General features: G+C 42.8%; 1 protein-coding gene across 3 annotated transcripts in view; it reads left to right on the top strand.

Annotated features, from left to right (window-relative positions):
- SERINC5 (serine incorporator 5) overlaps window positions 1–26,459 on the top strand; it is a 188,135-nt gene that overhangs the window by 124,374 nt on the left and 37,302 nt on the right. For all 3 annotated transcript variants that reach the window (XM_058440762.1, XM_058440761.1, XM_032156955.2), the window contains exons 6-9: window positions 3,824–4,035; window positions 6,866–6,961; window positions 15,191–15,317; window positions 23,099–23,165. In XM_058440762.1, the coding sequence (XP_058296745.1) occupies window positions 3,824–4,035; window positions 6,866–6,961; window positions 15,191–15,317; window positions 23,099–23,165 (502 nt within the window). The remainder of the gene's footprint in view (window positions 1–3,823; window positions 4,036–6,865; window positions 6,962–15,190; window positions 15,318–23,098; window positions 23,166–26,459) is intronic.

The following is a 26,459-nucleotide window of genomic DNA, read 5'->3' on the forward strand; positions in this document are numbered from 1 at the left end:
GGATTGAGGAATGGGGGTGTCAATATCAGGAAGTTAGCCTTAGCTTGGATGTGCTAAATTTGAGATACCAATTAGACCTTCAAGTGGGTCTCCAATTGTTAAATGAACAATTGGATAATATAAGTGACGTTCAGGGGAAAGGTTAGGGTTGAAGATTTAACTTTGGGATGGACTGTAAACATAAATTAACTGTAAGAAAGTCCTTCATATTCTAATAACGTAACCAAAAAGACTAGTGAATGGAAGCGTTGGTCGTCTCCCACCCACAAACCAGTCAGCAGTGTTTACCTTTTTCTGTATAACTCATGGTGTCTCCCCATCATCCATTATTATTTGCTCTTAGATTTTTTTTTTCCTTTTTAAAATCCCATTTTCTCTCATTTCCTTTGTACGCCTTTTATGTTAGAATAATTCCAAGGTCATTGGAGTGTCTGGCACAGTTTCAGGAATATGACGGTCATTATCATTTTGGCCTTTGCTCCCTATTTTCTTTGTTTCTGGTTTCAGGAACTTTTTCATCATTAAAACATTTTAGCTGGGTTGCTTGAACACTTCCCAGTTTTGTGAGGGCATAAAGCAAGTTGCTTTTTCTGTGAGGTTTGGGAGAATGTGGTTACAAAGAGCAATTTAATCATAAGGCAGATGACAATGATTCATTCAATTCATTCTCCCTGTTGCTCTGTCCTCTTCATTTAGCATTTATAGATACTTTCTTTTGCTCTCAACAATTTCCTCTTTTGTGTGAGACGGGGTCTTGCTCTGTTACCCAGGCTGGAGTGCAGTGGCATGATCTTGGCTCACTGCAGCCTCTGCCTCTGGTGTCCAAGCGATTCAGCCACCCAAGTAGCTGGGATTACGGGCATGCACCACCACGCCTGGCTAATTTTTGTATTTTTGGGAGAGATGGGGTTTCGTCATGTTAGTCAGGCTGGTCTCGAATTCCTGACCTCGTGATCTGTCTGCCTTGGCCTCCCAAAGTGCTGGGATTACAGGCATGAGCCACCGTGCCCTAATTTATTTTTTAATTGACATATTGTAATTGTACATATTTATTGGGTTCATTTTGATGTTTTGATACATATATGTTATATAGTAATCAAATCAAGGTAGTTGGCTATTCATTACCTCATGGATTTATCATCTTTTTCTTTCTTTCCTTTCTTTTTTTTTTTTTCTTTTTTTTTAAAGAGACAGGATCTCACTCTGTCACCCAGGCTGGAGTGCAGTGGCGCAGTCATAGCTCACTGCAGCCTTGAACTCCTAGGCTCGAGAGATGCTCCTGCCTCTGCCTCCCAAGAAGCTGGCTAGCATGTCCAGCTAATTTTTTTGTTTGTTTTTTGTTTTGGTTTGGTTTTTGGTTTTTGTAGATGGGGTCTTGCTCTGTTGGCCAGGCTGTATCATTTCTTTGTGTTGAGAATCTTCAAAAGCCTCTCCTAGCTGTTTTGTAATATACAATACCTTACTGCTAGCCATCATCACCCTACCATACAGTTGATCATCAGAATTTATTCCTATCTATTTAACTTTTTTTAATGTCAAATTTTCCTTTACTATTCCCTGATACTCTTTTGGATAAAGAAGCAGCACAGCTACAGGTCATTCTCTTCAGTACAGGGAATAAAGAGCTAAGGTCAGCCAGTATGGCTCTTAGTAAAGGTAATTCTCTTTTCTCCCTAAGAAGATGGCATCAGAACTGCTGGCAACACTTCGTTTCTGTTTTCAAAAGTTTATTTATTATTATTATCAAACATTTAGGGCCAGGCACAGTGGCTCATGCCTGTAATCCTAGCACTTTGGGAGGCAGAGGTGGGTGGATCACGAGGTCAGGAGTTCAAGACCAGCCTGGCCCAGATGGTGAAACCCCGTCTCTACTAAAAATACAAAATTAGCCGGGCATGGTGGTCGGTACTTGTAATCCCAGCTACTAGGGAGGCTGAGGCAGAGAATTGCTTGAATCTGGGAGGCGGAGGTTGCAGTGAGCCAAGATCACACCACGGCACTCCAGCCTGGGCGACAGAGTGAGACTCCGTCTCAAAAAAAAAATGTAGACAGGGTCTTACTCTTGCCCAAACTGGAGCACAGCAGTACAGTCATGGCTCATAGCAGCCTTCATCCGCCCGAGCTCAGGTGATCCTCCTACCTCAGTCTCCCAAGCAGCTGGGACTACCAGTTTGCACCTCCACACGCTGCTAATTTTTGTAATTTTTGTAGAGACAAGGTTTTGCCGTGTTGCCCAGGCTGGTCTTGAACTCCTAGCCTCAAGAGATCCGCCTGCCTCGGCCTTTGAAAGTACTAGGATTACAGGTGTGAGCCACCTCTCCTGGCAGCACTTTGGAGTAGAGACTATGGCACTTCGGGGCTCTGTGTTTATGGAGAAAACCTGGAGAAGCCCAGTGAAGAGCCACTTTTTTCATCCTGCCAAAAACTGACCCATGGTGGTTCATAGTCAGAATGGAGAAGCTAGAATAAAGTCCGTAGGTAGCTAAAGGAAATAAAGAGTCTCAGGACTGCTCAAACTCTACACCAAACAGAGAGTTAAGCCTGGAGACAGAGTCAAGGGACACTGCTCTCTCCCCCCCACCACCTGCCCATAGATAGCTGTGACTTCCCAACCTTGTGTCAAAGGACTACACATTAGCTAGACCTCTACAGAAGGCAAAAGGCCTCGTGCATCCCGGATGACTGGCCTCAAATTGCTCATAAGTAAATTCTCTGCTGGCCCCTAAACCTTTCAAGATGTGTATCTTCCCATAAAAAAGGACATATCAGCTGTAACTTTAGGTCTGCAACCTAAGTCTAGCTCCCTGTCCATGGAATTACAGTCTGTTACATTTCACACTGACAATGCCCATTACAAGCTTATCTTCCCAGGTGCAGAACAAAGACAGGAGAGCAGTCTTTCTCTGCCTACCCTGAGACTACATAATTAACTCTTCCTTTACTCCCTTTTTGAATGTTTATCATATCTCTTGTATAGCGGAGTTTACTGGGCACTGGTTAAAATCTCAGGAGAATGTCGCGTTTGCCTCACCACCTGCCCCCTTTTCCTGCATGCCTTCTCCCCTGTAAAGAAATGGGTAAATACTGAGCCTTCTGCAACCTCTTTGGGAGCACCGGCCACAGAAGATTCTGTGACTTGTGTGCTTTTGGGTGCACCCTCAACCCTCTGGCTCAGTAAACCTTGGCTGATTGAGACCGTTGCCTCAGTCTCTCATTTGGGTTGACGTTATTCATTTTAATGAATGAATACATTTGTCGCAGAAAGTGGAATTATCGGCCGGGCGCGGTGGCTCACGCTTGTAATCCCAGCACTTTGGGAGGCCGAGGCGGGCGGATCACGAGGTCAGGAGATCGAGACCACGGTGAAACCCCGTCTCTATTAAAAATACAAAAAATTAGCCGGGCATGGTGGCGGGTGCCTGTAGTCCCAGCTACTCGGAGAGGCTGAGGCAGGAGAATGGCGTGAACCCGGGAGGCGGAGCTTGCAGTGAGCCGAGATCGCGCCACTGCACTCCAGCCTGGGCGACAGAGCAAGACTCCGTCTCAAAAAAAAAAAAAAAAAAAGAAAGAAAGTGGAATTATCTCAGTGTTGAGAGAAAATTCTCAGCATGAGTCAAGAAGTTTCCATATTTACCAGAACCTTCCAGCTTTGATGAGCATAATCACTGCTAAAATAATGTGTCTTCTGGGCAGCGGGGTACCAGTGCCTGTGGCCTGTCACATTAGTTACTGCCTGAGGGATGGTGAATGTTATCAGAGAATGGTGGCCTTCATTGACTTTGTCTTCTCTCCTCTCCCTCTTACCCACTTCCTGGAGAAACAGGACAGCAGGCACAGCCAGTAACAAGCTGTGGTACGCTTCCCTGGCCCTGGTGACGCTCATCATGTATTCCATTGCCACTGGAGGCTTGGTTTTGATGGCAGTGTTTTATACACAGAAAGACGTCTGCATGGAAAACAAAATTCTACTGGGAGTAAATGGAGGCCTATGCCTGCTTATTTCATTGGTAGCCATCTCACCCTGGGTCCAAAATCGTAAGCATGTTTTTTTCTATTCTTCCTTACTTACATTTTCCTAAGTGTCTATGAGCAAACCCAGTGGTTCCTTTTTTTTGGAACTAGTATATTCCTTAGCTTACTGTGGATTTGTCAGCAGTAGGCAAGGTGGGGCTCCAGTCTCTTCATATCTCATGCTCGAGCTGTGATAGTCAAGCATTTCTCATGTCGAGAAAGACCTGAACTTAACAAAGTCAATGAATAGGAAGATACTGCCTTTGCTAAATAATGTACCACAAGGAGCCTTTAAATGGGAAATGCCTTCCGTGTATATCAAGCTCAGGTGTTTATGAGCTTGCCTACAATCTCTGTGTAAAAGTTGAATGAAAGGGCCGCAGAAGGGGTTGGTTCTGGGGTCGTCTTTCACTCAAGGCTGTGGACAGTGTGTTCTGGGAGTCAGGAAGTAGGACATCCCATCCCAGCTCAGCCAGCAGCTGGCCCATGTGCTAACCTTCCTTAGACCCAGGTTCTTCCTCAGTAAACTCAGTGGAAACATGTGAGCCTGACCTTGCTCATGGTTGTTTCAAAGCTGGAAGGAAGAGACAGTGGGATTTGAAAGTGCTTTAGGAGGTATAAATGTGAATTGTCATTTATAAACTACTCTTGGTTTCTTAAGCCAGGATATAGTGTCTTTGGGCTTACAGTGAGATATTCCTGGTCTGATTTTTTTGTGGGTGTCGGACCCTATAGGTGATGAAAATGCACATGACATTCAGGTTCTACGTAGGAAAGTATAGGCAATAAAGATACAGCCCCTTGAATCCTTTCTAAACTAGTGGTTTAAAAAGGCAACTAGTGGTCGGGCATGGTGGTTCATGCCTGTAATCCCAGCACTTTGGGAGGCCGAGGCAGGCAGATCGTCTGAGGTCAGGAGTTCAAGACCAGCCTGGCCAACATGGGGAAACACTGTCTCTACAAAAAAATACCCAAAAAAATTAGCCGGCTGTGGTGGCACACGCCTGTAGTCCCAGCTACCCGGGAGGCTGAGGCAGGAAAATTGCTTGAACCTGGGAGGTGGAGCTTGCAGTGAGCCAAGATCCCACCACTGCACTCCAGCCTGGGTGACAGTGAGATTCCATGTCAAAAAAAAAAAAAAAGAAGAAGAAAAAAAAAGGCAACTAGTCACAAATAATTTGTTTTCTTCTACTAAAAATTTTAAGACCATTATTGAAATTGAGAGTATTATTCTCCTAATCCCTTTAATTGATCAGTTAAGAGTTCCTAGCATAACTTGATATTCCGATTAAAATCTTTGGGTTAAGTCCTACCTTTTGAAATAGGGATAATGTTTTGAAATATTTGGTTTAATACCATTAGGTGCTAAGGAAAATCTTATTCCCTTGCCAAAGAGCAACATTATAACAGGGTCTATTTTATGTCTTTATTGGTAATTATAATTTAATAATGATAATTTTGGAAACAAATTTGACCAAAGGGAAGACTGAGTAAAAACTGCATCTTTTTATGTCAGTAAGTGGTCTAAAATTTCACAGGAAAGGAAAAGAGAGAGATCCCTTATCACATCCTGGTTACTCTGAAGGATCTGAACCCTTAGTTTACTTGAAATATTATAACTTTCAAAAAATAACAGATGGCTTGTGAAGTTGCAGAGAAAAATGAACAGTTACATACTGTTGGTGGGAATGTAAATTAGTTCAACTGTAGCGGAAAGCAGGGTGGCAATTCCTCAAAGACCTAAAAACAGAACTACCATTAGGCCCACAATCTCATTACTGGGTATATACCCAAAGGAATATAAATGGTTCTCACATAAAGACACAGGCATTCACAATAGCAAAGATATGGAATCAACCGACATGCCCATCAATGGTAGACTGAATAAAGAAAATGTGGTACATACACACTATGGAATCTATGGAATACTGTGTAGCCATAAAAAGGAAAGAGATCATGTCCTTTGCAGGAATATGGATGGGGCTGGAGGACATTATCCTTAGCAAACTAACACAGAAACAGAAAACCAAATACCACATGTTCTTGCTTAAAAGTGGGAGCTAAATGATGAGAACATATGGACACATAGAGGGGAACAACACACACTGGGGCCTATCAGAGGGTGGAGGTGGGAGGAAGGAGAGGATCAGGAAAGATTAATGGGTACTAGGCTTAATACCTGGGTGATGAAATAATCTGTACGACAAAGCCCTGTGACAATTTTCCCCTTACAATAAACCTGCACATATATCCCTAAACCTAAAATAAAAGTTAAAAATAAATAAATAAATTACCTTAAAACCCTTCTCCCAGTGAATGCTGAGCCCCATAGCCTTCCTCTTCAGCCAAGCGCAGTTCTTGTATTCTGTTCCCAAATGCTTTTTGTTCATTGGCAGGTAAGAGCTTTTTGCCCTGTCATAGGTCATCACCTTGTAGAATCCGGAATACATCCCCTGTGAAATCTGGTTTAGCACTTACTCCCCTCCCCAACTAAGCTATGTGGTTTTATCAACAGCTATGGTAATTTTTTTTCTGATCTTGTGATTTAAGAACTAATGTTACAAACCTCAGGGAGACTAGTATAGCCATAGGCTTGATAAAGTATTGGTAGAGAACTTGGGGGAACCTGACATCTTTAAAATAGCAACGTTCAGCTCAGTGTGTAACTCTCTCCCCCTTAATATCTTTTTAGTTTTATCTGAGAAACACACTACATTTTTTTCTCTTTTCTTTCCTTTAAAGGTGGATGCTCAAGTTTGAGGACTGTCATGGAGACTATCAGGTTTTTTAGGCATGTGCTTTCTTTTTCTTCAAATTAAAACCTGTTGTCTCTCTGTCTCTTTTCATTTTTCAGGACAGCCACACTCGGGGCTCTTACAATCAGGGGTCATAAGCTGCTATGTCACCTACCTCACCTTCTCAGCTCTGTCCAGCAAACCTGCAGAAGTAGGTAAGCCAGCCTGTTAGGGTGCTTGTGTTAGCGGTGTGAATATTTTCATTCATGGAGGAATGAGCTATTGTTTAAATATTGGAGAGGCCATGGAGATAGAGAGCCGAAAGATGGTAACCAGAGGCTGGGAAGGGTTTGGGGGAAGTTTGGGAGGAGGTTAGGATGATTAATGGGTACAAAATAAATAGGAAGAATGAATAAGACCTAGTATTTGATAGCACAACAGGGTGACTATAGTCAAATTTAATTGTACATTTAAAAATAACTAAAAGTATCGGGGAACCTGCCCCGATAATCACGTAGGTTCTTTTCTATTTTCCTAAGCGTCGGCTGGCTTGAGAAATAAAAGGACAGAGTACAGAGAGAGAAATTTTAAAGCTGGGCGTCCGGGGGAGAAATCACACATTGGTAGGATCCGTGATGCCCCACAAGCCACCAAAACCAGCAAGTTTTTATTAGGGATTTTCAAAAGGGGAGGGAGTATACGAATAGGTGTGGGTGACAGACATCGAGTACTTAACAGGGTAATAGAATATCACAAGGCAAGTGGAGGCAGAAATTAAAATTGCTAGATCACAGGACCGAGGCGAAATTAAAATTGCTAATGAAGTTTTGGGCACCACTGTCATTGATAACATCTTATCAGGAGACAGGGTTTTGAGATCAACCGGTCTGACCGAAGTTTATTAGGTGGGAATTTCCCCTTCCTAATAAGCCTGGGAGCGCTATGGGAGACTGGAGTTTATTTCACCCCTGCAGTCTCGACCATAAAAGACAGTATGCCCCCGGGGGGCCAGTTCAGAGACCTATCCCTAGGTGCGCATTCTCTTTCTCAGGGATGTCCCATGCTGAGAAAAGGCATTCAGCGATATTTCTGCCATTTGCTTTTGAAAGAAGGGAAATATGGCTCTGTTCTGCCCGGCTCACCGGCAGTCAGAGTTTAAGGTTATCTCTCTTATTCCCTGAACAATTGCTGTTATCCTGTTCTTTTTTCAGGGTTCCCCACATTTCATATTGCCCAAACACACATGCTGTACAATTTTTGTAGTTAACGCAATTATTACAGGGTCCTGGAACGATATACATCCTTCTCGGCTGACAGGACGAAGAGATTAAAGACAGGCATAGGAAATCACAAGGGTATTGATTGGGGAAGTGATAAGTGTCCATGAAATCTTTACAATTTATGTTTAGAGATTGCAGTAAAGACAGGCATAAGAAATTACAAAAGTATTAATTTGGGGAACTAATAAATATCCATAAAATCTTCACAATCCACGTTCTTCTGCCATGGCTTCAGCTGGTCCCTCCATTTGGGGTCCCTGACTTCCCGCAACATAAAAGAGCATAACTGGATTGCTTGTAACACAAAGGATCAATGCATGACGGGATGGATACCCCATTTTAGATGACGTGATCGTTACATATTTCATGCCTGTATTAAAACATCTCATGTACCACATAAATATGTACACCTGCTATGTATCCACAAAAATTAAGCCAAAAAATAAAAATAAATATTAGAAATGTACTAAATCACAGTAGAGAGATGATCTAGACTTTTTCATGAAAAAGTCTTTAACTTGAGCTATGTAAAGGAAAATTCCCTTTTCCGATTCTTCCTGGTGTGTAGGACAGACAGGAGGAAAGGTTTGGCTGTGGAGTTTGCTTTTAGGCCTAAATAACCTCTTAATTTAGTTGTATTTCTTTTCTTTTCCGACTATAGCAGTGGAACAGAGAGAGTGGAAAGAATGTGGGGGAGTGGGGAGCGGGGAGCAGGATCTGAGCACAGATCCATGATTTACCGGCTATGTGACCTCAAACCACTCGTCTTAAATGACATTTATTTACAGAGACAACAGAACATAGTGATTAGAGCATGAGCTTTGAAGTCGGACTGCCTGGTTTATAGACTGATCTTGCTACTTAAGTAACTTGCAGAAACTTACTTACCTCTCTGTTACTTTTGTGATATATAAATGTAAATATACACGCACATACATATATACATACATACACATAAGCATATATAAATGTATGTTTGGGTATATTTGAGCTTATATAAGTCAAATTAAATAAGTGTAGTGTCTAAGAAAATTGAAGTTGTTTCCTCTTTTAAATTTGGAAAGCTGGTGCAATGATAATTTTGAAAGTTTTAGCATATACACATATTATTTATGGGCTTGTCCTTGTCGCTATTTATAGTGGAAAGTAATGTAAGTGGAGGTCTTAAGTAACTATTGCCTATCCTGGATTTAATTTTTTTTTTTAATATTCTATCTTGACTCTTAAGTTTACATAAATTTAGTCTCTTTAAGACTTTCTTTTATGACTGTTTATGTATTAATTTCTGGCTTTAACTTACTGGGATTTTTATTTACAATATTTTTTAAATGGCAGGTATCCCTTTAAAACAGAAGCCAAGGCTGAGCATGGTTGCCCATGCCTGTAAGCTAAGCACCTTGGGAGGCTGAGGCAGGAAGATTGCTTGCGGCCAGGAGCTGAGACCAGCCTTGGCAACATAGCATCTCTACCAAAAAAAAAAAAAAAAAAAACCCAGAAAAAAAGTTATTTTAAATTTCAAGTGCTCTACATTTTTTAAATTAGCCTAAGAATAAAGATTCTTGAAACCACAGCATGCACAGGGAATTTTATAGCATGAAATGCCTACATCAATAGGTTGCACCTGGAACTAGAAAAATCAAGAAGAAACCAAACCCAAAGTTAGCAGAACAAAAGAAATAACAAAGATCAGGGCTGTGTGAGTTGGCTCATGCTTGTAATCCTAGCATTTTGGGAGGCCGAGGCAGGCAGATCGATCGCAGGAGCCCAGGAGTTTGAGACCAGCCTGGGCAACATGGCGAAACCCCGTTCCTACAAAATAATAAAAAAAATTAACCAGGGATGGTGGCACACGTCTGTAGTCCCAGCTACTCTGGAGGCTGAGGTGGGAGGATCACTGGAGCCCCAGAGGTTGAGGCTGCAGTGAGCTGTGAGCTCTTATTGTACCACTGCACTCTACTTAGGGCAATAGACAGGGACTTTGTCTCAAAAAATAAAAATAAAATAAGGAACTAAATAAAGGCCCCCCCTCCCCCCAAAAAAAACCCATGAGAAAAATACAGAGGATCAGCAAAACAAAAACAGTTGGTTTGTTGAAAAGATAAACAAAATTGATAAGCCCCTAGACTAACGAAGAAGAGGGAAGACCAAATCAACAAAATTAGAAATGAAAAGTCACAATAATACCACAAAAGTACAAAAGATCATTACAGACTATTGTGAACATCCATATACTTACAAACTAGAAAACCTAGAGGAAATGGATACATTTCTGGAAAGCAAGAAGGAATAGAAATCCTAAACAGGCCAATAATGAGTAGTGATATTGAATCAGTGATTTAAAAAATCTTCCGATAAGAAAAAGCCAGGACCTGATGGAGTCATAGCCAAATCCTACCAAACATATAACGGGGAACTAATACCAACCCTCCTGAAATTGTGCCAAAAAATGGAGAGGAGAGAACGCTCCCTGACTTACTATACAAGGCCTGATATATCACCCTGATAACCAAAACCAGACAAGGACACAACAAAAAAGAATGACAGACCAATACCCCTGATGAACATAGATGGAAAAATCTTCAACAAAATACTAGCAAACACAATGTAATAGTACATCAGAAGATAATATACCATGATCAAGTGGGTGTTATACCATGGATGCAAGAATGGTTCAACATATGCAAATTATTAAATATGATACATCATACATTACATATTACATAAACAGAATTAAAGATAAAAACCATATGATCATTTCAATAGATGTAGAAAAAGCATTTGTTAAAATTCAGCATCTTTTCATGGTAAAAAAAAAACCCTCAATAAAGTAGGAACATAACTTAAAATAATAGAAGGAACACAACTTAAAATAATAAATGTCATATATGATAAGCTCACAGCCAGTATCATACTGAGTGGGGAAAAATGGGAAGCATTACTTTTGAGAACTGAACCAAGATGAGGGTGCCTGCCTTCACCATGCCTATTCACCATAGTACGGGAAGTCCTAGCCAGGACACTCAGGCAAGAGGAAGAAATAAAAGGCATCCAAATTGGAAGAGAGGAAGTCAAATTGTCGTGTTTGTTGATGATGTGATTCTCTATCTAGAAAACCCAAAAGGCTCCACCAAAACACTGTTAGATTTGAGTAATGAATTCAGTAATATTGCAGTATACAAAATCAACATACAAAAATTAGTAGTGTTTTGGCTGGGTGCATTGGCTCACATCTGTAATCCCAGCACTTTGGGAGGGCAAGGTGGGTGGATCATTTGAGGTCGGGAGCTCGAGACCAGCTTGGCCAACGTGGTGAGACCCCATGTCTACTAAGAATAGAAAAATTAGCCAGTCGCGGTGGTGCGCACATATGTAATCCCAACTACTTGGGAGGCTGAGACAGGAAAATCACTTGAACCCGGGAAAGGGAGGGATCTTTGCACTAGCCAAGATCACACTACTGCACTCCTGCACCTCAGCCTGGACAACAGAGTGAGACTCCGCCTCAAAAAAAAAAGTTAGTAGTGTTTCTGTACACCAGCTAGCAGGGAACCAAATCACGAAGCCAGTCCCATTTACAATAGCTACAAAAAATAAAATAACTAGGAATAAATTTAACAAAGGAGGTGAAAGATCTTTACAATGAAAACTACTAAACATTGATGAAAAACTTAAAAGGAGGGGCCATGTGTAGTTTCACATCCCTGTGATCCCAGCACTTTGGGAGGCCAAGGTGGGAGGATGGCTTGAGGCCAGGAATTTGAGGCCAGCCTGAGTAACATAGTGAAATCCCATCTCTACAAAAAATTTACAAATTAGCTGGGTGTGGTGGCAGGCACCTGTAGTTCTAGCTACTCATGGGTCTGAGGTGGGAGGATAACCTGAGCCCAGGAGCTTGAGGTTATGGTGAGCTATGATCAGGCCACTGTACTCCAGACTGGGTGAAAGAGCAAGATCATGTCTCAAAAAAATAAAAATAAAAAGGATGCAAGCAAATGGAAAGACATCCCATGCTCATGGATCAGAAGAATAAATATTGTTAAAATGACCATATTGCCTAAAGCAGTCTTACAGATTCAGTGCTATCCCTATCAAAATACCAATGACATTTTTCACAGAAAAACAATCCTAAAACTTGTGTGGAAACAACCGAGCCAGAATAGCTAAAGCAATCCTAAGCAAAAAGAACAAAGCTTGGAGGAATCACAGTTCAAAGCTGGAGGAGTCCCTTCTTCAAATTATGCTACAAAGCTACAGTAAGCAAAACAGCATGATATTTGTATAAGAATAGATCCGTGGAACCACATAGAGAACCCAGAAGTAAAGCCACATATTTATAGCCATCTGGATACCCTTTTCAATAAGTGGTCCTGGAAATTTTGGATTTCCATATGCTGAACCCCTACCAAACCCCTGTCTCTCACCACATACAAAAATCAACAGAAGGTGGATTACAGACTTACATGTAAGACCTGAAACTATAAAAATACTAGAAGAAAACCTAGGAAAACTCTTCTGGATATTGCTCAAGGCAAATAATTCATGACTAAGACCTCAGAAGCACAGACAACAAAAACAAAACCAGACAAATGGAACTATATTAATCTAATTAGCTTCTGTACAGCAAAAGAAATAACAGAGTGAAGAGACAACCTGCAGAATCAGAGAAAATATTTGCAAACTGTGTCTTATAGGGGAGCAATATGCAGAATTTACAAGGAACTCAATTCAACAACAAAAAATACCAAATAATCTCATTAAAAAGTGGTCAAAGGACGTGAATAGACATTTCATTTTTTTTCTAAAGAAGACATATAAATGGCCAACAGGCATTTGAAAAAAATGTTCAACATTGCTAATCATCAGAGAAATGCAAATTAAAACCATAACTAGATGTCATTTCACACCAGTCAGAATGGCTATTATTAAAAAGACAAGGATGTGGAGAAACGGGAACACTTACACTGTTGATGGGAATGTAAATTAGCATAGCTTCTATGGGAAACAGTGGGAGATTTCTCAGAGAACTAAAAATAGAGCTACCATTTGATCCAGCAATCCCACTACTGGGTATCTACAAAAAGGAAAATAAATCATTATATCAAAAAGATACCTGCACCGCTGCGTTTATCACAGCACTGTTCATAATAGCAAAGATAAGGAATCACCTTAAATGTCCATCAACAGATGATTGGATAAAGAAAATGTGATTTATACACACACACACACACACACATATATCTCCACTCAATGGAATACTATTCAGCCATAAAAAAGAATGAAATCCTGTCTTGTAGCAACATGGATGGAACTGGAAGCCATTATCTTAAGTGAAACAAGCAGACACAGAAAGACAAATACTGCATGTTCTCACTTTTAAGTGGGAGCTAAATAATGTGTACACATGGACATGAGTGTGGAATGATAGTGAAGACTCAAACATAGGAAGGAGGGGGAGGGGATGGATTGTGAGAAATTACTTAATGGGTAGAATACACATTATTTGGGTGATAGATACACTAAAAGCCAAGACTTCACCACTACATGTAAAAAAGTTACACTTGTACCCCATAAATTTATACAAATAATAAAAGATTCCTTAAACCACAGCATACACAGTTATGTGTCCTGTTTCAAGTACAAATACCAGTCATTATTTTAGTCTCACTTCAGACACTTAATATACGCACATTTGTAAAGTGGTTTCTAGAGTGTTATTTTATGTTTATGTTACTTGCTTTGGTGGCAGAGTTGGCAGTCAGACCTAGGTTGGGTGTTCCAAATGGAAGACTCCATGTTAGGTAAAAGGTAAATTACCACTGATGGTTATATTATAGGGATCTTTGTTATGCAGTGTTTAGAATAACTCAATTTTTCTTCCGTTTGACACTACAAGAGTCAACACAGAAGGTTTCTGTGACACTAAAATATGTGGAGATTTCTCCCCACCAGCAAGCAGGCAGTGAGTTCCGCAGTGAACATCAGTTGGGTGTCCTCTAATCCAATCACTGGTCACAAGTCTGGCCCTCCAGAACTTCTGACCAACTGTTAGGGCTCCCACAGTTACCCCTTCTTTGGGATGGATTAATTTGATAGAATGGCTCACAGAACTCAGGAAATACTTACCTTTACTGATTTATTACAAAGGATATTTTAAAGAATATGAATAAACAGGCAGGTGAAAATATATATAAGGCAAGGTCTCTAAGGGTCCTGAGCTTCTGTCTCCATGGAGTTGGTGTGGCTGGGTTCCTAACGTGGATGAGGTGGTGTTCACCTTCCTGTAAGCCTCCAGCTCTCAGGAAGCTCTCTGAAGCATGTCCTTTTGGGCCTTTTATGGAGACTTCATTACACAGACATGATTGATTAAATGATTAAACCATTGGCCCTTGGTGATCAACTACCATTCCTCCCATTTCTGGAGTTTGGAGAGTGGGTCTGAAAGTCCCAACCCTCTAATCCTACCCTGGTCTTTCTGGTGACCAGCCCCCATCCTGAGGCTGCCTAGGGGCTGCCAGCCATTAGTCAATCATTAACATATAAAAAGACACCATTTTGGAGATTTCAAGGACTTTAGGAGTTGCATGCAAGTAAATGCGGATGAAGACCAAATATATATTTCACAATATCACATGTAGCCACTCACATTAAAAAAAAAAAACACCTCAGGAGTTTCCAAGTTACAGACAGAAAGATATCACGATTATCATATCACTTACGGCAAAATGACTTCTCAACTGGTTTAGGAGCTATTGTTGGCTGTTGATTCACCTCAGCACTGCTTGGTATCTGCACCCTACCTCTCTTTAGGGGCTGCCCTGTCAACTGAAAAATGCGCCTGACTTGTCCTTTTACTATTGTTTGAATAGTACTGAAAACGAGCAAGACTCTCTCCTTAGGTCCTGGATCTGTTTGAGCCCCATGGCACTGAGCTGGAATCTGAGGGTCTTGTTCCAAGGATGTGATGATGTGGGAGAATGGTTCTTTGAAATAGCAGAAATCCAGTCTGCATGGAAACAGCCTGTAGAGTAGAAGTTTCCAGTGATAAGTGTTCACTGTTCTAAGGAGGTACACCACAGCTACCTGAATTTTCCCAAAATGAGTGCTTCTGTGCGTTACAACTGGGCTTTCTATTTGACTGTGATGATTTTGTTTTTTCTTTACAAGTTCTAGATGAACATGGGAAAAATGTTACAATCTGTGTGCCTGACTTTGGTCAAGACCTGTACAGAGATGAAAACTTGGTGACTATACTGGGGACCAGCCTCTTAATCGGATGTATCTTGTATTCATGGTAAGTCTTGGGAGTTACTCAAAGCCACTTTTGCAGACTTTAAAATTACAGGAAAAGAATTGAAGTAATTTTCAGTAGCTGTGAGGCTGCAAAAACAAATACCATCTGAGGAGGGGGTTAAACAACCACAAGTAAAAAGGTGAAGAGCATGAACTCTAAATATTTGAACTTCGTTTACCTTACTTATTTTTATTTGGGGTAAATAAAGCAAATATATGGTATGTTGCAGCACCATTGCCTAACACCCTTTAAAAGATGGTTGAATAGTAGTTTGCTATACCTTTCTTTACTGGAGGGCAGGGGAGCACAAAGTGAAGAAGAGGTATAATGTGCCAGCATGTCCTGGCAGCTTTCTAATCCAAAGGAAATAGCTTTGTTCTGCTGTTGTTGGAAAGAGTACAGAGTGCTGCATGCGTGGTCATTCTGTGCAGACAAGAAATGTTCCTTCTCTTTTCTGCTAAAACCCACAATGCTGTTGTTCACTAGGCAAAGCAGCTCCTCCAAAAGTAGATGTGATATGAATGGGCTGTGTTTCAGATGCTTGTGGCGGGCGTTATTCCACCTTTAAAAAGTTTAAAAGGTTGCTAGAGGGAGAAAAGTCAAGGATAGAAATGGCTAGTTAATCTGGATATATATTTCGCTGATAACTGAGCTTCCCTTTAACAGTAACCTTTTCACATTTAGCCTTTACTTCTGTGTTTACATTTTGTTAATGTTCAGTATAAAAATTCAATTCCATTGAGTTCAGCCATAGGCACATTGTAATCTTCCTTTTTGCTGAAACTAAATACTCCTGGGGGTGATCGCTTGTATAAATACAATGTCTTTCTGAGCATGTTGGCATTTTCTCTTACCTCCTTTAACAGCTTCTACTGTTAGAAAGGGACCAACAGGGACACAGACCTTTTAGAGTCTATTTGCTCAGGGTCATGCATCAAGCAATAAAATGTTTGTTGTTTTACAGGTGGGTGTTAAGATGATGGTTACATACATTCATTCTTGGCCTGTGTGACATAGTGACAGAGTCTCCTTGTTGTTGCAGAATGGACTGTGGTGACTTCTTTCTGGCCTTTCAATTTTATTGATTCCTAAGTTATTCACTGAGTACCTACAATATAGGAAGCAGGCTGCATGGTGCAGTGGCTCACACCTATAATCCCAGCGCTTTGGGAGGCTGAGGCAGGAGGATCACTTGAACCCAGGTGTCTAACACTGCAGTGAGCTAGGGGTATCTCCACTCCAGCCTAAGCAACAGAGTGAGACCCTGTCTTTTAAAAAACCAACTATGAAGATACTTGACAGAATAAAATCATATGTTTTTGTGGGTTACTGGGTACCAAATGAAAAAAAATATTTGCCGTTGGCCAGGTGTGGTGGCTCATGCCTGTAATCCCAGCACTGTGGGAGGCCAAGGTGGGTGGATCACCTGAGGTCAGGAGTTTGAGACCAGCCTGGCCAACATGGTGAAACCCCATATCTACTAAAAATACAAAAATTAGCCGAGTGTGGTGGTATGCACCTGTGATCCCAGCTACTCGAGAGGCTGAGGCTGGAGAATTGCTTGAACCCAGGAGGTGGAGGTTGCAGTGAGCTGAGATCACGCCATTGCATTCCAGCCTGGGCAACAAGAGAGAAATTCTATCTCAAAAAAAAAAAAAAAAATTCCCTTTAGCTAAAGTAGAGTTTGGATTTGCCATAAACCCTTCAATGGAAAAGATGGCAAAAATTCTTTTTAGCCTGCTGCATAGGGTTACCATACATAGGGCATTTCACAACATGGAATTTTCACCGTATCATATTTTCTCACTATTTCTAGCAGGTGTAAAGAATTCTTCTGAGTTGGCCCTTGAGTGAGAGATGATAAATAAAATGTTGTCTCTTACAGGACTGAGGCACCTGGAGATTGGTGAGGGCTGGTCTGATATTCCCAAAAGATGTCAATTTTCAAAGTTGATAGCTACTAAAAAAAAAAAAATCAGTCTAAATACCAGCAACAAACATTGTTATTGAATGCGTAAACCACAAAACTGCAGTGTCTGGTGGGATGAGAACATATAAAACTGCAGCCCCTACAAAGTGGAGATGAGGATGACCAGTCTGCTCTGTGGGGTACTTCTGTAATCTGTAGGCGAGAGCACACTCTGTGGGCTGGGCCCCCTAGGATTTAGTTCCCCCGGGGTCCATGTGATTGATGTTTGCTGTAATTACTCACTGCAGCTCTTCGAGGGGTCAGCTTTTTTTTTTTTTTTTTTTTTTTTTGAGATGGAGTCTTGCTCTGTCACCCAGGCTGGAGTGCAGTGGCACAATCTCGGCTCACTGCAAGCTCCGCCTCCCGGGTTCATGCCATTCTCCTGCCTCAGCCTCTCCGAGTAGCTGGGACTACAGGCGCCCGCCACCACGCCCGGCTAATTTTTTGTATTTTTAGTAGAGACGGGGTTTCACTGTAGTCTCGATCTCCTGACCTCGTGATCCGCCCGCCTCGGCCTCCCAAAGTGCTGGGATTACAAGCGTGAGCCACCGCGCCTGGCCGAGGGGTCAGCTTTAAGAACACTAAATTCAGGATCAGTAGGGCCTGGGAATAAAAGGAATGCTGTAGGGGTGGGAGTTAGCCCAACTAGGGTTTTTTCAGATCTGGACTTCTAAAGAGTTTGTTTTCCTTCCTGACTCAGAGGAATGAAAAGTTGGAGGATGTTACAAAAAGGCCACATCGTCCGGGTGGGAACTGTCATTTGAACATAATTGCAGGAATGTCTAGGATTCTTGATAGAAATTGTAGGAAGCCAGAGACTATAGATAGTATGTAGGTTAAAGGGGGAAGAAGGCCAAGATTGCCTGGGGTTCACTCTTTTAGAAAGTTGTAGAAGACTGGAAAGCTCCCCAGCTCCTCTCTTTCCCTTCCCCCCTCCAGAGCCCCCAAGCCCCACCCCCAAATACTTGTTTCCTTTGGGGTATCTCTGTCCTGACTCTTGCAGCTGGGGTACTCTCCAGGAGTATGTTTTAATGTTTGTAGCCTCAGCTCAGAAGAAGGGCTCAACCCAAACCTACTCCCTGCCTTTCTGCCTGGCGCCACCTTCTCTCCAGAGCCTCCTTCCATTGCATCGAGGAATCGTTGCTGTGAAAGAACATCATAGCTTGGACCCCGTGTAAGCCCTCACCTTGGTCCACTTGCAGGAGTTCTCTGATGGCTCTTTTTACTTATTTAGATAAAAAAAATGTTTTAAGGCAAGTTCTCATTATGTTACCCAGGCTGGGTAAACTGTGCTGAAGGGATCCTCCTGCCTCAGCCTCCCAAGTAGCTGGGACTACAGGCATAACCGTGGCACCTGGCATTCTAATGGCTCTTTCTTTCCTTTTTTTTTTTTTTTTTTGGTCAGGCTGGTCTCAAACTCCAACCTCAGGTGATCCGCCTGCCTTGGCCTCCCAAAGTGCCGGGATTACAGGCATGAGCCGCCATGTCCGGCCCTGATGGCTCTTATCTATAGGCCCATCCCTCCACACCCCTTTAGTCTGGAACTTTGCTGTGACAAATCCTGGCCTCCACGAACTATTTCTTAATTCCTCCCTTGGTCTCTGGATTTTGATTGAAATTGTTATTCTGTTGTCTTCAACTTCAAACTGTCAACCTGGACAGGATCCCGGAGTTGATCAGGTCAGGCTCCTCATTGTACATGTAAGGAAGCATGGAGCCTATACCTGTAGCTCTCTAATCCCAACTTTGGGCAACCTTTCCTTGAGGCTCCTTTGCGGAAGTATTTAGGGACACTGGTGGATAGTCTCTTCCCAGCTCTTATTCCTCAGATGGCTTGGTGTAATGTCCCCTGAGGGAGAAAGATAAACTAGATGACTTGCGTACTTACATTATTACAAGGCATTTGCACTATAAAGTTTCCTGGCCATTCCACTTTTATCTGTGTTTAAGAGAAAAAATAATTCTTAATATTGAACCATCTTTGAAAATATCCTTTTAAATATAAAACTGGAAAAAGTAAGAATCTTTATTCAATGTCAAACAACTTCCTAGTTTGAAGTGTGTTGGTTCGCAGGTTGGTGTGATAGCATTGCCGAGGGGATTGTTTTACATTAAAAAAAGCTGGGAAGTCAAGGAAGAATATTTATTTTTTTGGTACATTCTGGGCCTTTAAGGGGGGTGGAGAAAGGAGGCGGGGAGATTGGTATCTTCATTTTGGGAATTCTGCTCTGGCCTGCCTGCCAGCTAGAAATCTTCAAGTTAGAAATCTTCCACCCCGTGACTGGGCGCGGTGGCTCACGCCTGTAATCCCAGCACTTTAGGAGGGTGAGATGGGCGGATCGCCTGAGGTCAGGAATTCAAGACCAGCCTGACCAAAATGGAGAAACCCCATCTGTACTAAAAATACAAAATTAGCCGGGCATGGTGGTGCATGCCTGTAACCCCAGCTACTTGGGAGGCTGAGACAGGAGAATCGTTTGAACCCGGAAGACGGAGGCTGCGGTGAGCCGAGATCGAGCCATTGCACTCCAGCCTGGGCAACAAGAGTGAAACTCCGCCTCCAAAAAAGAAAAAGAAATCTTCCACCCCATGCCCCGGGTTCACAGAGAGGTCAGGTCTCCTTCGGGTTCTATAGCACAGGGGAGCATGACTGATCTTCCTCATTGCACAAAGGCTGGGAATAGTCATGGGATCTGTCCAGGGCCTGCCCTGTATGTTTGTCAGGGAGGCAGAATGTGTGATCTCCAGGAAAGTTTGGACATGTTATTTAGAGATTTTCTGTGGTCTAGTGGACTTTGGCCAGCTTCAAAAGCATCTGCAGTGCCAGTGTTGAGGGGCACCTGCATTGTGCATTCTTCTGCCAGTGTGAACGGGTTCTGGGCACTGTAGTGGTTCTGCAGGGAAACGGCGTGGCTTTTTTTTTTTTTTTTGGTTGTCACCATGACTGCAGAGCACTGCTGGCATTTTGGCCGGGTTGGGGTGGGGTGGCAGCAGGCAGAGACAGTAAACACGCTGTGGTGTGTTAGGCATTCTCCGTACAATAAAGCATTGTCTTAACCCAATGCTGTAAGTCTCCCTCTATCCCCACGGGAAATACTGGGTTAAAGTCACACCTATCTTAGCACAGGAAGAGGTGAGGTTTATAGGTAACCCAGGAATTGTTTTATAGCAATTTATGCTGTGCTCACCAAACAGTGGTCTTTGTAATAGCCTGAATGCAGATAATAAGAATTTCCTAGGCTTTAAGAGCTTATAAAAAAAAAAAACCTTTTCTTGATAATTCCAAGAAGAATGTTGTATGGAGAAAGGCTACAACTGAATAAAGATCTTTTTTTTTCCCTGCAACATCTGCCTCCTGGGTTCAAGCAATTCTCCTGCCTCAGCCTCCCGAGTAGCTGGGATTACAGGCGCCCCCAACCATGCCCAGCTAATTTTTATATTTTTAGTAGAGACTGGGTTTCACCATGTTGGCTAGGCTGGTCTCAAATTCCTGACCACAGGTGATTCGCCCGCTTCAGCCTCCCAAAGTGTTGGGATTACAGATGTGAGCCACCACGCCCGGCAACTAAATAAAGATCTTAATGTATGGTAACATCTACCTGTAGAAGTCACATGGCATTAATGATGCTCTGAATGTAGTTCTTTTTAAAAGTAAAAACAAAACCTTCCCCATGTTAGGCCTCTTTGATGGTGAAGTGGCAAAGGAGCCCAAATCAAGAGCTTTGTTTTCCGGAAATTATGTTAATCCAAAGAATTTGTAGAGGAGAATATTTACTCTGAGGTTTTGTTTTTCTTTTTGAGACAGAGTCTGACTTTCTCGCCCAGGCTAGAGTACAGTAGCGTGATCTCAGCTCACTGCAACCTCCGCCTCCTGAGTGTCAAGCGATTTTCCTGCCTCAGCCTTCTGAGCAGCTGGGATTACAGCTGCCGGCCACTACACCTGGCTAATTTTTGTATTTTTACTAGAGACGGGGTTCTGCCATGTTGGCCAGGCTGGTCTGGAACTCTTGACCTCAAGGGATCCACCTGCCTCGGCCTCCCAAAGTGCTGGGATTACAGGCGTGAACCACTGCACCTGGCCTGTTCTGAGCCTCGTAAATAATGTTACCTTTCAAATGAAAATTTCAGATACTGACCTCTTCTTAAAATTAAAAACATATTTTCCCCTGTGAAAACTATACACTGTACTAAATCAAAACTTGTATGCACAGGATATGTGCCACTCTTTTTTTTTTTTTTTTTTTTTTTTTTGAGACAGGGTCCCTCAGTCACTCAGGCTGAAGTGCACTGGTGTGATCATGCTCACTACAACCTCCCAGGCTCAATTTATTCTCCTGCTTCAGCCTCCCCAGTAGCTGGGACTGCAGGCGTGTGCCACCACACCTGGCTAATTTTTGTATTTTTTGTAGAGACAGGGTTTTGCCATGTTGTCCACGCTGGCTCAAACTCCTGGGCTCAAGTTATCTACCTGCCACAGCCTCCCAAAGTGCTGAGATTACAGGTGTGAGCCACCACACCCAGCCAGGCCACCGTTAAATGTCGGATTAGGTGTTGTGTTCCTTGGGTGCGCAGTCATTGGGAGATGTTTCTGTCTTCCTCTGACCGGGCACACAGTCAGGAGGTGGAGTGGCGTGGGCCTGGATTAGCATCCATCAGTTCAAAGCAGAAATGAAAGTGATGCTGTTGTACTTGAGTGGACCACAAAGGAAACTGAACTTGGATCTCAGTGGGCTTCTGTATGAGGAAAGCTTTTTATTGTTTATCTCTGTCTCATTGATCTCTTCTCTCCTTGGGAAAGAGGATGAGACTGCGCAGTGTTGCCTCATGGGGTTCGCTGGATTGAGATGAGTGTTTGTCCCCGCTTTCCACGAGCAGACCAGCGTCTTGAGCACCAACATGCCCCGCCCATGTCGGGCCAGCGCAGAAGCTACATGCCGGCAGGATTGTTGCCTGTGTCACTGAGTCCCCAGTGCTTAGAATCGGGCCTGACACATAGTGGGCCCTCAGTGAATATTTGCTAAATCAATCTGTAAAGTTAGCTGGAACCCTAAGTGTTGTATATATTTGCTTAAAATGTTCTGTGTTTTTGTTTTGTTGAGACGAGGTCTTGCTGTGTTGCTCAGGCTCTTCTCAAACTCCTGGCCTCAAGTGATCCTCCCACCCCTTCCTCTCAGAGTATTACAGGCCATGAGCCACCACTTCTAGCCTGTTTTTTTTTTTTTTTTTTTTTTTTCAGGAAAAATAAATTATTTTGCCCCATGCAAGGCAATTTGTCTAACATTTTACCTTTCTAGGTCTCGGGGAAGTGGCAGAATTTTTTATTACCTCGACTGCTACTCTTCCAAACAGCTAGCCTTGTTCTGCTATAGGCTATCACAGTAAATAACTGTGACTTTTGCTTTCATGCCCTTGCTTTCTGTTGCCATCTCTGGGCTCGTTGCTTTTGATTCCCTCTAAGCAAGACTAGTCAAAGGGAAGGAAAGATAAAGTGAAATTAGAAAACTATTGTAGCATTTGAGGGAGGAGAGGCAAAAAGCAATACTGAAAACCAAGATATCTTACTTCTCTACCTACAAACTTCTTTGCATAAAATGATCTAATGCAATCCGTGTAAAATGATATCAACTATAGAATCAGCCAGCCAATTTTGGAATAAGGAGAGGTATTAAAATAGATTGCTTTGATTTAAGTCACCTGAACGGTAGGTTACATTGAGGCTCTTCTCGGAGCACTGGCCAGCCGGTTTTCCCCTTCATTCCATGTGTTGTAATGTGTTAATACACCCAGCTGACTTTTTTGTCTGTTTTCTTAGTTTGACATCAACAACAAGATCGAGTTCTGACGCTCTGCAGGGGCGATACGCAGCTCCTGAATTGGAAGTAAGTTCATTTCCTTTTCCTGTCCTGCTTCATCTCAGAAGATCCATTTCTCAGGAGGGCCTTTTGTGTTTGTGTCTTTATCAGTCTGCATTCCATGATCCTGTTTTTCTGCTGAGGAAAGATTTTTGTATAGAAAAATAAATGCTGGCTGGGTGCGGTGGCTCACGCCTGTAATCCCAGCACTTTGGGAGGCCGAGGCGGGTGGATCACCTGAGGTCAGGAGTTCAAGACCAGCTTGGCCAACATCGTGAAACCCCATCTCTACTAAAAATACAAAAATTAGCCAGGCGTGGTTGCTCACACCTGTAGTCCCAGCTGCTTGGGAGGCTGAGACACGAGAATCACTTGAACCCTGGTGGCAGAGGTTGCAGTGAGCCAAGATCATACCACTGCACTCCAGCCTGGGCAATAGAGTGAAACTTTGACTCAAAAAAAGAAAAGAAAAGAAAAAAGAAAAATAAATGCTTTCCTGCTTTCCTTTGTATGCTATGGGATTAAAATGAATCAGTCCATTCTTGATTTTCTGTAAGAAAGCTGGCCTCTTGGGTGGCATCCTGCCACTCACCCGCAACCAGAGGCTTGGGTAACCTTGTCAGGCTGTACCCTGCGCTCTTCCCTTGCCATAATGGAGTCTTGCTGGGTTTTATTTTAACTTCTGATCCATCCACCTGTTTCGTACTTGTCTGTGCCCTCCATACACAGCACGGCTGTGAGATTATGTAATAGCTGTTTGGAAGGAAGGAGAGAGGAAAGGGAAGGAGCCGTATCTGCTCTGCCTGACGCTGTTGAATGTTGTAGATACGTTAACTCATTTGTCAGTTCCATCAGGTGGGTGTTTTGTCAGGTAGAGTGTTACGAACAATACATACATTGGTTGCCTGCACATCCAAAGCCTCAAGGTGTTAAGCAGATGCCTATCAGTCAACAAAATGTCTGTTATTTTCTTAATTGTGCAAAAGTCTTTCTGGGGCTCTCATCTACCAATATCAGAAAGGTCTAATCAGATGGAGGCAGCCAGGAAAAGACTCAGCTGTGACCCAAGAATGAAGAAAATCAGGGGTTCCAAAGATGGCCAAGACTTACAGCACTTGCTATGTCCCGGGCACTGTTCTAAGTTCTTCCTATGTGATTTCACTTAATCCTCATAAAAACCCAGTGACGTGCTATTACCTCCATTTTACAGAGGGGAAAACCAGAAGAGTTAAGTCATTTAAGCCTCACAGGTTTTGATTTGCCAGAACGTAAACCGTGTACTCTGGCCCCAGGGTCTGTGTTCTTGACCACTGCTGCCCAGGAGCTGAGCTGCTGTGCCCTGGTCCTTGCTGCTGACTGCGGGCAGCTGGTATCCGGCCACTGCCTGCGTTCTAATAGCTTTCCGTGGATGGAAAAGCCCTGGTGTCTGTCCAGATACGGGCACTTTACTCTGCAGCTGGGTGTCTGGGGATGGTCTCTCTTGCACCTGACCTGGATATACTGAGGCATTATGAAGGGCTGTCAGTCTGCCAGCATCATTCACCAACTCTTTCTGTTGCCTAAAGGAGAAAATTGTGCTGAGTTTGAATAGGTTACTGCCTATTATAGAGAAGAGAATGGTCTGTAGAAGGGGTGTTTATTCTCACCATTGACTAGGTGACCACCTGCTGAGGTTGTATGGTTATGGTTTCAATGTCCCTATTGTGTACAGAGTTCAAGCTCAAAGAACAGCAAGTCTCCAAGTTAGATTTAAGAGAGGATGTTTTTCTTCTCAGTCCAAGGGAAAATGTCCGAGTGTTTCCTTCTGAACTGGAGAGCACGTGGGATGGAAGTTGGTTTGCTCTCCTGCATCACATTTCACAGGATACAACTCTGAAAGTGAGAGTTCATAGTTTCTTATGGTAACTTGAACTTCAAAAGAACTAAGACCTCAGCATACCGTGTCTTGGGCCCACTGAATGAATTAGTGGTTTTTAGACCATGGCACTTAATCCAAGCTCCTGTTCAGGCCAATACCTCTGTTAAAGGTTTTCTTGCCAAGCAGGGAAACTAGGGCTTGGCCTTGATACACATATGAGATGAAGGCTCAAGCTCTCATATTCTCATCCTTGGCTCTCTGTTCTTTGTAGTTGAAATATCTTCAGCCACAAAGTGCTAAGGGCCCTGCACTTCCCAGGCTGTCTCAGAAGTCTGTTTACCAGAGTCCTTCTGAAATCACGTACTTTTTTTTCTTTTTTTTTTTTTTGGAGACAGAGCCTCACTCTATCACCTAGGCTGGAGTACAGTGGTGGGATCACAGCTTACTGCAGCCTCAAACTCATGGGCTTAAGCAGTCTTCCTCCCTCAGCCTCCCAAATAGCTGGGACTATACATAACCTGATTTTTAAAAATTAAGTTTATTGTTTTGAGTAGGTAAGAAATAATGGCTGGGCACAGTGGCTTACGGCTGTAATCCCAGCACTTTGGGAGGCCGAGGTGGGTGGATCACCTGAGGCCTGGAGTTCGAGACCAGCCTGACCAACATGGAAAAACCCCATCTCTACTAAAAATACAAAATTAGCCAGGCATGGTGGCACATGCCTGTAATCCCAGCTACTTGGGAGGCTGAGGCAGGATAATTGCTTGAACCCGGGAGGCAGAGGTTGCGGTGAGCCGAGATCGTGCCATTGCACTCCAGCCTGGGCAATAAGAGCAAAACTCCATCTCAAAAAAAAAAAAAAAAAAAAAAAAGAAATAATAAAAAATTTGCAAGGTACCAGAGATGCTTCAAAGGCAAGCATTCCCTCCATCCCTGCCCACAGCCCGTGCAACAGCTTGATTTTTATAGGAAACACGGGTAGGCTGCTTCCAGATTCCTTCACTTTACTATTTCAGATCCTACCAGCTTCGCCAAGCTCCTAGATACCACGTGTTACCTATTGTGAATCATGGATCTTGGTGTCCCCATCCTGCATTTGTCTGTTCCAGCTCTGTCACTAAACTAATTTGGTAACTTTGGCCAGTTAACCTGCCTGACCTCAGTTTCCTCAGCTGTACACAGGATAATAATAAGCCCAATGCAAAGGTCAAAGAGGATTTAATGAAATAACATTGAAAGCAAAGCACGAGAAGGGAGCACCAGGAGAGTGGGGCTCTTGTCACGTTCATTGGGTTTCACACTGAGTTCTCCAGAAGCAGAGGCTGAGGTAGTTTGTTGCGTGGGATAGTTATTAAAAGTCAGCACATGTGGAGGGAGAAGGGGAAGGAGGCAAAATTGGGCAGAGGGTGAAGTTGAAGGACAGTGCAGCTGGACAAAGCCTCCCTAACCCCAGGGACCATAAT

The sequence above is a fragment of the Hylobates moloch genome, unplaced genomic scaffold (genome assembly GCF_009828535.3).
Source record: "Hylobates moloch isolate HMO894 unplaced genomic scaffold, HMol_V3 SCAFFOLD_6, whole genome shotgun sequence".
NCBI lineage: Eukaryota > Metazoa > Chordata > Mammalia > Primates > Hylobatidae > Hylobates > Hylobates moloch.